Source organism: Oculina patagonica, chromosome 12 (assembly GCF_052425735.1).
Source record: "Oculina patagonica isolate OP01 chromosome 12, crgOcupat, whole genome shotgun sequence".
NCBI classification, from domain to species: domain Eukaryota; kingdom Metazoa; phylum Cnidaria; class Anthozoa; order Scleractinia; family Oculinidae; genus Oculina; species Oculina patagonica.
The window spans coordinates 9,965,380-9,977,464 of record NC_135769.1 but is presented as its reverse complement, the minus strand read 5'-3'; the positions used below and the strand labels follow the sequence as shown (position 1 = coordinate 9,977,464).

The following is a 12,085-nucleotide window of genomic DNA, read 5'->3' as shown; positions in this document are numbered from 1 at the left end:
TTCTATTATATAAGGAAAATAACATTTCAGCAAGCATTTATTGAAGGTTGTCTTTCATTATTATTGACTTGATTTTACTTATTTATATTTTCAGTTTCCCATGGTCCCTGAATATTATAAATTTTTTAAACCTTCAAACAAGTCACCTTGTACTTGTTGTCATAATTAATTACTTTCCCAGTTCACCCTGATATTCTTCAACCCCTTTAGAGACCAATCATTATTAACATGAGGGAAGGCTAGTGTAAATGAGGGGAAGGGGAAGGAGGTCAGACAAATTTATATACGCCTATTGAAAAGTTAATTAAGGGCTGGGACAAGAGAATTTGAACATGGCCTCTATTCATTATCACCAATCGACGCTCCACCTTCTACCTCTTAACTAATAACGGTCCCTATGAAAAATATTCATCTTTGTACAAAACATTTTCAACAGGCTGGGGAAGAACTGTTGGTGGCGGATCCGCAGCCGACACATTGCAACAAGCGATACTTCCTGTCGTGTCACACAGTCAGTGTAATCAAAGGAACTCCCGCTTGTTACCAGTTGATGAGAGGAGCATGGTATGTGCCGGAAGTGGAACAGCTAATCAAGCTGGAGGTTGCCAAGGCGACAGTGGTGGCCCGTTCGTGTGCCAAGAAGGCGGGAAATGGGTGTTGCGTGGTGCAGTTAGCTGGGGCAATTCGATGTGCCGCACTGATTATTACACGGTCTTCGCTCGCATCAGCAGCTTCATTGACTGGATTTCTCAAAACATGGCCGGTAAATATTGTTTTACGTTTTTATTTCTTCTCCCATAATAAAATGGTACTGTATGTTTAGCATGCATGGCTGAGAAATTTTATTCAGTCAACGACACAGGCTGCTCAAAAAACATTCTGTTCTCCCAACCCGGCGGTCGGATGCTCTTTTGCCCATCTACAGCAGACTCGTGGGAACTAGGTCATATAACTAGGTTCAATATTTTCACAAGCCACCGCATACTGCTAGTTAAGAGAACAGGATGCATAAAAAGGTGGTGTTAATTCATTAATTGGATTATCGTCATTTTCTGATGAAAGTCCAGTTTTTTTTATAACTGTTATACCATTCACACTTAATCATTGCATGTGCTTTCTTTGCAGATTAACATGGGATTCCTTGACGATAATCAATGGACTTCGGAACGGACGCAAAGAAAATAAAGGGAAAATAAATTGCATTTAAATTCATGAACGTGAATTGTGTGCTGGTTTTTAGTTAATAGCTTAAATTATTTTTTTTTGCATTACAAAAGGGGCAGCCACCATCTCTTTCACAGTATATATGTTTTCTTGGACCCGGTTGGTCAAAGCACAACTAAGGTTTGCGTTTCTTTTGCTATTTCAGTTTTGAAACTTTCGGTTGTGTTTTGTGGAAATTTCGATCAGTTGTGTTTTCTGTCCATAACTTCTCTCTATCAAGTTTGACTTTAAAGCCTGGTTTTCACTAGCGACGCAAACACAAGCGCAAGCATAAGCACAATCACGCAAAAGGACAAATTTTGATCCTTGTTCTTGTGCTTGCCGCAAGCACAAGCATAAAACTGCAATGCGCTTGTGCTTTTGCTTGAGTGGAAGTCGTTTTCACGTTGAAATAAGAGCTGTTATTCTTGCGTTTTTGCTTACGCTTGTGCTTGCGTCGCTAGTGAAAACCAGGCTTAATAATTCGAACCCGACAAAACAATACTAATGAAAACACTCCTGTACAACTCTATATTTCGGACAGTTCATTTGGTCCGATAGGCAGAGCTCAATCATCTCTACACCTCAATAATACAGACACCTGATTCAGTCCATTTTGGTGTCCGTATTAAAGAATTTGACTGTCCGTAGAGAAAATAATAACTCAAACAATTTCTATGGTTAGCGTTGATCAGTTTTCGATCAACCATTCCCAGGATCGAGTTGCTCAAAACACAAATTTATTTAATACAGGATTAACGTGAATTTAATTGCAATTTTTTAACTTTACTAGAGAAAGTTTTGTTTATATTTTCTATCCTTTAGCTTTGACGTCGACTGGACCCAAACTCCACAAAACTTAAGCAATAAAAAAATTTCTATACAAGAAAGAACAGTCGCTCATTGGCTTCACTCGTTGGCGCCCTGCCATAAAATGAAATGCATGTCGAAACATCCACACTTATTATAGCACGAGCTTACTATGCAGATATTGATGGATTAAAATGAACTGAACTTTATTTTTATTTTTTTTAAGATTAAAAAAAAATTATTGCTGATAAGCAATGGACCTTGGAACGGACAAAAAAGTAATAATATATAAATATGAATATTCAAAGGTCCTGATTGATTTTTCCAAATGAAGTTCTAGCGTTAATAATGGAGTTTTTGCAATATCCAAAACATTGCTAAGCAATGAGTTTGGTTCTGTCCTACTGAACAAAGCTTTGATTGAAAAAAGAGGATTAGATGCCACACAAAGCCGACTGCTTCATACCTCTCAGATAACTTGGATAAATTTTGTATAAAATGCGAACGCAGTTTCACCGAAAGTCACGTCAGAAGGAAGCTGTGTTGCTCGTTTTCGTTGTGGTTGCTGTACTTCGTGTGGCTTCCTTTACTGAAGGTATGGTGTTATTCGTGACGATGACATATAAACGTAAAGAAAACTATGGCCTCGTTGCGTTTCTACAGATTGATACTCAAATTTGTCCATTTAAGTCTTTCGCTGAGTTCGAACTTTCATACAACTCTCAAAATTCCTCATCATTATTTTTTATTCTAGTTTTCACTTTTGTTTTTTTAAACGCTACTCTACTACGCTACTACTAAAGGCTACTCTACGCAAAATAAAGCTCCGCTCCCTTAAGCGTCCAAACGTTTAATTTTTGAATGAGGAAAGTATTCATTTTTCTGTGAAATTGGCTAATAAGGTGTAAAGTACTTTCTTTTTATACTACTTACAATAATGGGAATGGATCCAATGAAAATGCTTTATCTAGGTCTCGTGAAGTCGCCTTAAATCGGAAAAGGCATTTTGTGAGACCGACTAATTTCATCAACTTCCTGTTTTGAAGCCTAACTAGCTTGGCTGGTGAGTTCCTTATGGAACTCGCGTTATCTAAGAACAGCTTATTGACCTCGCAAGATAAGATAAGATAAGATAAGATAAGATAAGATAAGATAAGATAAGATAAGATAAGATAAGATAAGATAAGATAAGATAAGATAAGATAAGATAAGATAAGATAAGATAAGATAAGATAAGATAAGATACCTTATTTAAGTGTCTAAAACCCTATAGCCTGGGAATAACACCATACTAATTAGGGGTCACTGCTAAAAACTAAAAACCACACTAATACTAATATAAGTACAATAAAAATATATATAAGTCATATAAAAATGTTATTGAAATCTGTGATATAGATTATTCTGGATTATTGTGTCTTACTTGGGTGGTGAACTCACGGTATCGGAGGGCAGTATATTGATCTCTTGCTGGATAATCCTGTCTTACTTGGCTTCCTTATTGAACTCACGTTATCTAAGTACAGCTTATTGACCTCGTGCTGGATTATTCTGTCTTACCTGGCTGCTGAGTTCCTTATGGAACTCGCGTTATCTAAGAACAGTTTATTGAACTCTTGGCTGGTGAGTTCCTTCTGGAACTCACGTTATCTAAGAACAGCTTATTAACCTCGTGCTGGATTATTCTGTATTATTTCCGTGGTGAATTCCTTATGGAACTCACGTTATCTGAAGGCAGCAATTGACCTCTTGCTGGATAATCGTGTCTTACGTACTTGGCTGGTGAGTTCCTTATGGAACTCACGTTATCTACGAACAGCCTATTGACCTCGTGCTGGATTATTTTGTCTTACTTTTCTGGTGAGTTCCTTATGGAACTCACGTTACTTTAAAACACCTTCTTGACCTGTTGCTGGATTATTCTGTCTTACCAAAGGAATAAAAATTTCATATTCATTTCACAAGTCCGGTACAACATTCGCATTGGATATGTATGGCTATAAAACGTCCGTGCTTAAGCTCTCTAATCCTTCCACTCGCCATTGTAAAAATCCTTGAAGATCGGCCGTGTGTTTATCTTGGCCAAACGATCTCGTTTCTCAGAGGTGTTTGTTGAGTTGTAAGTTCCTATGACCTCTAAGCAACTAAATTTCTAAAATGTTATGGTCTCCTCGCTTTTTGGCTCATCTTTTGAAGTTCACTGTATAACATATCAATTTTGTTTTCTTCGACACTAGGATGCGGTACCCGTACCGTTAGAACCCGTGTAGTTGGTGGTGTTAATGCCTCTCCTCATTCATGGCCCTGGCAGATCAGCCTCAGAGTTAACGGACGACATATTTGTGGAGGCTCGCTGTTAAAACCCAACTGGGTGATAACCGCTGCCCACTGTGTTGACCGAAACCCAAACCCCAGTGGATACACAGTGGTTGTTGGTAAGTGAAACGAGACGATTCATTATCAAACAAATAAAAATAGCTGTTATTGTAGTTGAGCTTGTGATAACATATTTTTTATTAAGAAGATATACGAACGAGGCGGAAGGGTCAACACATCGGTTAGAACGATGTAGAATAACTCTTTCGAACCACTGAGTGTCTACCAAGACTACTTACCTTTGTTTTATTTGAGCAATACTTAACTCTACACCTCGTGGACTTCTCGCTCATAGAAAGCTCGGGCTCTTTAAATCTTATTGTTAATACTTGCTGCTAAGTTTGACAAAGATGGCTATATATAAGGTATTATTTGGCTTCACACTAGAAGCTAAGTTAGTTTCAAGTAAGCACTTGACTTACACTATACCTTCATTCTATACTATACCTTCATTCAAAAGTCTGCGACCTGCAAAGTTCTATTTCTGAGATGAACAATGTCATGCAACAGCTTGGTTCCTATTCTAGTGATTGCAACCTCTCACTGAATAAAGCCAAAACAAATTGGATGTTGGTGTCTACTGCACGGATGAGTCGTGTACATTCATTGGATGAAAAGCCATTACATCTTACTTGTGACGGAGCTACATTAGATCGTACTCGTCAAACTAAACTGTTAGGGGTTTACTTAGATGATCACTTATCGTGGAGTGAACACGTAACAAAGACTTTATCTTCTTGTTATGGCAGTCTAGCAGTCTTAAGGAAATTAAAACATTTAGCTCCTTTCTCATTAAGAAAACAGCTGGCTGAAATTCTGGTTTTATCCAAACTTGACTACTGTGATATCGTATATAACCCTATACCAGAGTACATGCTAAAGCGCCTGCAACGTGTGCAGAATGCATGCGCCGCTTTTGTGTTGGGGAAATTCGCAACTGTTAACGATGTAATTAGTTTGAAATGGCTACCGGTGCGTGAAAAAAGGGAGTTAAGTCTGCTAAAAATGACATTCAAAGCACAACATAGCATTCACTGGCCAGACTATCTACGTTTGGATGTACACTCAGTTACAGCTTATAACCTGCGATCATCTGTGGCACCCAAACTATCAGTTCCAAAAAAGGCGGACACTTTCCAACACATGGCTGCAACTAGTTTCAATGGCCTACCAGCGAACGTACGAAATATACCCACATATACCCTTTTTATCAAGGCCGTTAAAGACATTTTATTCAAAAATGCAAAGTCTCGCATAGGTTAATTTTTCCCTCAGTTATATTTTTTTCTTTTTACAAATCGAATGACTTTTTAGTGATCCATTTTTATAGTACTCGTGTAATTTTATGAGAAGTTTCAGATTTCATAGTTTTTATTTTTTTATTGTAAATATTGTAAATAATAATCTTTTATATATTTTAATAACTCTTTGTAATTTAGTTTATTTGGAAGACGAAGAGCCACTCTGTGGAAGCTCTTCCAATAAAGCCGTTATTATTATTATTATTATTATTATTATTATTATTATTATTATTATTAAGTGCACTTGAAAATCTCAAGACGCATTTTACAAAATCTGGCTTCATACTTGATGACAAAGTATATTACTTGAGGTGCAAGCTGTCAATCATCTTCAAAATCGTGACAATGCTGCACGCTGCTTTCATTTGGCTTCCATTTCCTACTGGTCAAGTGCGTTTTCAAGTGCGATGTACACTTACTGGGCGGCATACTTCGGCTTCTTTGAACTTTAGGGGTTTCCATGGTCACTAAGAAATCAAGAAAGTACGATTTACCGCTTCACACTCAAAGTAGGTTTCAAGTGCACTTAAATTATACTTTAAGGGGGGTCCTTCTTAACTACAGATCTCGAGCAGTTGCTAAGAAATTTCTCAAGATTGTTTTTGGGGGTGGGGAGGACAACGGAATTGAAAAAATTGACATTGCATGCGCTTAACTAGTGCCAGTCCCAAACCGCGCGCTAGAATTTGAAATCCCTAAAACTTTTGAGAGAAAAGTAAAATTCTGATTTTTTTCAAAGAGTTAGAGATAACATATCTTTCTTCATAATCCTTCGTATGGAATTACTATTTACATGTAAGAAATGAACGCTACTAAAGAAATCAAAAATACGAGTCGTTATTACGCCATAACTTTAATAATAATGCAAATATCCTAAAACCCATACGAAGCATTAAGCACATGGACGTTCTCTATCTGTTGACACTGATTTTGATTCTTATATCTAAATGCCCTTTCAGTTTTAGGGTTTTTTCTATTCTGGTCACGTGACTTGTCAAATATGGCCGTGTTTTGAAACTTTTGAAGGACTCTTTAATAGAATCAAGTTGTGGAAAAATATTTTCCATATGAGGTTCGGTTTCCAAAATTTGACGGTCAGAAATCTTTCTTAGCAACAAATTGGTAGTTAAGAAGGACCCCCCTTTAAATGCGAGCTCTAGTTTGAAGGACTCTTCAATAGAATCAAGTTGTGGAAAAATCTCATCCATATGAGGTTCGGTTTCCAAAATTTGACGGTCAGAAATCTTTCTTAGCAACAAGTTGGTAGTTAAAAAGGACCCCTCTTAAATACGAGCTCTAGTTTGAAGCCAAGTATTGCAAAAGTACAACAATTGCACACAAGAAAATAAAATGTTTAACCCCCAAGTGTGAAAAAACTTGTCTTGCTTTGTGTTGTTTTAAGGTGCTCATACTAGAACCGGTACAACTGCTGTTCAACAATCGCTCAAAGTCAAAAAGATCATTAAACATGCTGGATTCAGCCTGAGAAACTTGAGAAACGACATCGCCCTGTTGGAGTTGGAGCGACCTGCTACGCTGAGCAACAAAGTGAACCTTGTCTGCTTGCCACAGAAGGAAACTAGAGTAGCAGCGGGAACGAAATGTTATATCACAGGTAATAAGATAAAAACGATATCGTATGACATCAGAAGGAGGCACTTTTTTTAAACAAAATCGTCTCAAATATAAATTGGGTTCAAACAACGCCTAGAGAGTTTGACTGTTGTTAACTGAAAAGTAAACCGATATTCCTTTTTGATAATTCTATTTTCTTAAAAGATGGGGAAATGACATTTCTGAACACATTTTTATTTTAGGTTGTACTTTTTTTTTTACTCGTAGTTAGGGGTCATGATGGGCCATCAAAATTTTGCAGTGCTCGCAAAATTAGGCTTCTGCTCGGAAAGCTCGCAAAATTTTAGTGAGTGCTCGTTTGCTCTTGGTGGTATATTTTTACAAGTGCTTGCATGCTCGGTTTTTCGAGGAGGTAGCTTTTTCAAAAGTGCTCGTTGCTCGCAAGGCTGACTATTGTTAATGCTCTGCTTGCATGCTCGCAAATGCTCGCAAAGACCATTAAATTGCCCTATAGTTAGTTTAGTTTCCCATCTCCTCCATGGTCATTACACATAGAATGGAATACGAATAAAGCAAACACACTTTGTGTGCAAATAATGCTACAAGCCCACAATATAAATAACAGTGAAGGCAATAGTTAAAATAATAATGTCATAAACTGCTATTCAGACGAGTCACCTTGTTCTAGTTGTCGTTATCAATAACCTTTTATAATGTAGAAAATGTTTTTCCAATCTACCCTTATACTTTTCAGCCACTTTAAGGACCTGTCATTTTTAGAGGAGGTAGGGCTGGTGCAACTAGGGGAAGGGACAATGATTTTTATGCGGCAGAAAGGGGTCATATAAAATTATGCACGCAGATTGGATTGTCAATTAATGGAGTGGCTAAGGGAAGAGGAGGGTCAGCAAAAATGTGCTTCACAAAGGGGAGGGTCAGGGGAATTTGAACATAACATCTCTTCATTATAATTAGCACCAACCAACGCTTCCCCTCCCCCCTCAAAAAAAAAGAGCGGTCCCAATGAAAAAATATTCATTTTTGTACAAAACATTTTCAACAGGCTGGGGAAGAACTGTTGGTGGCGGATCTGCAGCCGACACACTGCTACAAGCGATACTTCCAGTCGTGTCACACAACCAGTGCAATCAAAAGAACTCCCGCCTGGTACCAGTTGATAAGAAGAGCATGGTTTGTGCAGGAAATGGAAGAGCTGGCGGTTGCCAAGGCGACAGCGGTGGCCCGTTTGTGTGCCAAGAAGGCGGCAAATGGTGGTGCGGGAGTTAGCTGGGGCCATTCGATGTGTCGCACTGATTATTACTCGGTCTTCGCTCGCATCAGTAGCTTCATCGACTGGATTTCTCAAAATATCGCAGGTAAAGATTTGTTTATATTTGTATTATTTCTTTTCCCATCGAATATAATGATAGTATATGTACCGGTTGGGCGCTCTAAACAACTGAGCTACGAGAGACTTGTGGTGAGTTGGGCCATTTACTAGGTTGATATGTGACACTGCTAGGATCAGCAGTGTTGAAATTATTAAGTGCATAAAAAGGCGTACCATGAAGACGCATGTAAAGCAAAGTATAGTTTGCATTGCATGAACCTTTGTTCGTAATTAGAGAGTGTATAGAAAAAGTATTGAGACTTGAACATTAGTTATTTTTCGTTTTTACTTTTTTTTATAGTTCACACCTTGCCTTGGCATCCAGAATTTCTCCAATTGTTTTGGAGTCTACGAAATAGAATATTGAATCCTCTATAAATTTTGTGCTATTTTTGTTCCGACCGCCATAATATCATTATCTTTTTGTTATTTATATATCAGAGCTATCAGTCTATCAGTCTACATTTTCTAATTTTTAGGTGGTGGTGGTGGCGGTGGTGGTGAAGGCGGTGTTAGTCCTCCCAGCTGTGTGGACATGGACAATCGTTGCATATCCTGGATCAGATACTGTCCTTACCACCTTTCCTTAAGGATTAACTGCAAGAAAACATGCAATCTTTGTTAAAAGGTGTGTTTATGACAATTTTTCCCTTCCCAAACTAAAGTAGGCAATAACAAAATATATTACACTCGGCGTTTTGTTATTATGATAAAGTTACCCGGAAAATTCACGAGCACCCATTAGTGAATCGAAGTGAAGCCCGAAAGGTGCGAGAAAAAAGGTTTTGTTTGATAACACAACAGCCCGGGAAGGGGGGATGGAGGAGCACAATAGCAAGAACGCAGTCAGGGCTCCAATCCAGTTCACTTACTTTAAGGCTACATTAAAAAAGATGTTTCAAATTAATACTGTATTTCTTGATCATGCATAGTCGTCCCTCGCTAAAGGCAAATGGGATATAGGCGCCTTTTAAGACCCTCTCACGTGATCTTGAAAAATAGAAAGAGAATGATAAAGTGAGCGTGATTTCTCACAGCGTGGCATGGTTCTGCGAAGAACCTGGAACTCGGTCATCCAAGTACGGCATCTGGTCACATCTAGTGGCGCCCTAACATAAAATTGGAAAAAAGATATTTAACCTGGGCGGAAGAAGGCTTTTTCCCGCCCTAATATTAATCCACTTAAAACCATTCACAATTATATCATTGCGTGTACTTTCTTTGCAGATGAACATGGGATTCCTTGACGATAAACAATGGACGTCGGAACGGGCTTACATAAAATAAAGGGAAAATAAACTGCATTTTATTTCGTGAACGTGAATTGTGTGCTGGTTTTTAGTTAATAGCTCTAATTAATTTTTTGCATTACAAAGGGCAGCTTTGTTGCTGTTATTGTTGCCTGGACTGTATGTTTACAAGTATAGTAATAGGGTGTTAGAAATTGTAAGTAGTGAACTTTGAATTATGACAGCTCTGTAACTAGGTTATTGTAAGCTATGTACTGTAAAAAGTGTATTGTAAGTAAGTTAGTGTTAGTATAGTGGAAAGTGTCGTAAATATTTGTAAATAAAAAAAATACACAAATAACAAAAAAGGGCAGCCAGCATTCCTTTGACAGTATCTATTATTGTTGGGCCTTGTTGGACGAAGCACAATTATAGTAATGTAGGATTTACGTTTCTTTTGCTATTTCAGTTTGTTAACTTTTCAGTGAGATTCATTAAGTTTGACTTAAAGGGCTCCTTAAACTAAGGCCCGGGTCGCACTTGGGACAAAATCGGGACAAGTTTATCTTGATAACCAAAAAAATTGTCAGATTCCTGTCATCAGTTGACCACGCCAAGTGCGACCTACTTGTCCCTACGCGGACAAAAACTTGTCCACGGAGACAAATCTTCAAAGAAGCCGTCGTCCTGCCTCAACGCAGGACTTTTTACGAACAACAAACAAAAATTGTTTTTCTTGTGACAAAAGTGTCAATCAGTTCAGTGATCCTTAAAAAAATTGTTCGCTTCACATTTTACTGTCTAGTCTGATGAATACGAATTCAAGCGGTTTTCGACCGAATATTTCCGTTATTTGGGAAAAGAGCGCTCGCCAAGATAATTCAAATGAAAGGAAAGATCTATCGGTATAGGCTAGGGCAACTGTTCTGTAGCCGCAGTCCGAATCATGATGCACAGCAATTTGCTCATCAAATTTTCCGCTTTATACGGCGGCACGCTTTCTTTTATATGAGCTTCGACATCGTTACGAACGCTCGCATTAAGAAGGTAGAAACAAAAATTTGCGTTGATTTGATCCAATGCGACCGGTTTGTCTCTCCCTTTTGAATGTTATTTTTGCTGCGAAATTAACACAGTATCAAGTGACGGGTAATTTTGTGTGTCCAAGTGCGACCCTAAATACAACAATTCAAATTGTCCCGGACAAGTTCCGAGACAAACATTGTCCTCAACATCTTGCAACATTTCAAATGTTTGTCTCAAGTGCGACCCGGGCCTAACTTTGAACAACACCGCTACAATACTAAAGGAAAATCCATTACCTGACTCTTGAATTCCACGTTAAATTTCACGCGAAAAACCGATATCGCACGACTCGCGGAGCAATATGAGTGCGATATTTTTGACATTTTTGTTTGGGGGTAAATGTTTCAATATTTAATGCGCGCTCAGGAAGTCATTCTAAATCAACTGTCAGGAGCCAGCGAATCGGAATCAAGCTAAAATCTATTACAAAACTTTATTTGAACCTCGTGGTTGACACTGAACCGTCTTTTTCAACGATTCATACAAGTTTTTAACTACAGAAAATTATTGTTTTTTAAACATCTATTCCAAGTTTTCGTCTCATCAGCACAAGACAAACTCATAAAAACTTTTATCTCTTCGGCCTGAAAGAGGTGGAGAACAACACGCATCCAAAGTGAAAAGCACTGAGTATTCAACAGCGTCTAGTTAAGGTTTGAAGGAGGCGTGGACCCAACTGATACACGTTAACGAGAACAGCAGGGGAGCTCAAATATTGCAATTCTTCGGGTGTTTTTAATGAAAAAAATATTCACCCGCGCTTGTTGGATTATGAGATAGTTATAGCCAACTCGGAGCTACGCGCCTCGTAGGCTATCTACCATCTCATTTCCAATGCGTGCTCATATGAAAAGAAAAGGATAGCCAAAACACTATGAAAGCAACGAAGGGGAGTCGAACGATTCTGAAAGCGTATCTTCAAGAGGAAATAAATCCCTGATCCAGCTACAGCGGAGGACTTGGACCGGTTTTACGAAAATTCTACGTCCAAGTGAGCAACAACGACGATAAAACGTCGCTTTGTATCTTCAGCCCAGATAGCGTTAATAAACACTTCAAGCAAGTGCTAATTCATTCTGGATCCTCTTTGGAGACACCTACGAAAGGGGTCCTAG

At 38.4% G+C, this 12,085-nt stretch overlaps 1 protein-coding gene and 1 pseudogene across 2 annotated transcripts in view; both read left to right on the top strand.

Annotated features, from left to right (window-relative positions):
• The window catches only part of LOC144633387 (ovochymase-1-like), a 30,534-nt gene extending 29,318 nt beyond the window's left edge, over nucleotides 1-1,216 (top strand). The window contains exons 17-18 of the mRNA XM_078492265.1: nucleotides 437-763; nucleotides 1,126-1,216. Coding sequence (XP_078348391.1) covers nucleotides 437-763; nucleotides 1,126-1,130 — 332 coding nt within the window. The 3' untranslated portion in view covers nucleotides 1,131-1,216. The remainder of the gene's footprint in view (nucleotides 1-436; nucleotides 764-1,125) is intronic.
• Nucleotides 1,217-4,006: 2,790 nt separating this feature from the next.
• Nucleotides 4,007-9,280, top strand: LOC144633386 (chymotrypsinogen B-like; annotated as a pseudogene). The gene is made up of 5 exons (XR_013567055.1): nucleotides 4,007-4,080; nucleotides 4,210-4,448; nucleotides 7,093-7,305; nucleotides 8,329-8,641; nucleotides 9,135-9,280. The product of XR_013567055.1 is annotated as a chymotrypsinogen B-like (transcript).
• The last annotated feature ends 2,805 nt before the right edge of the window (nucleotides 9,281-12,085 follow it).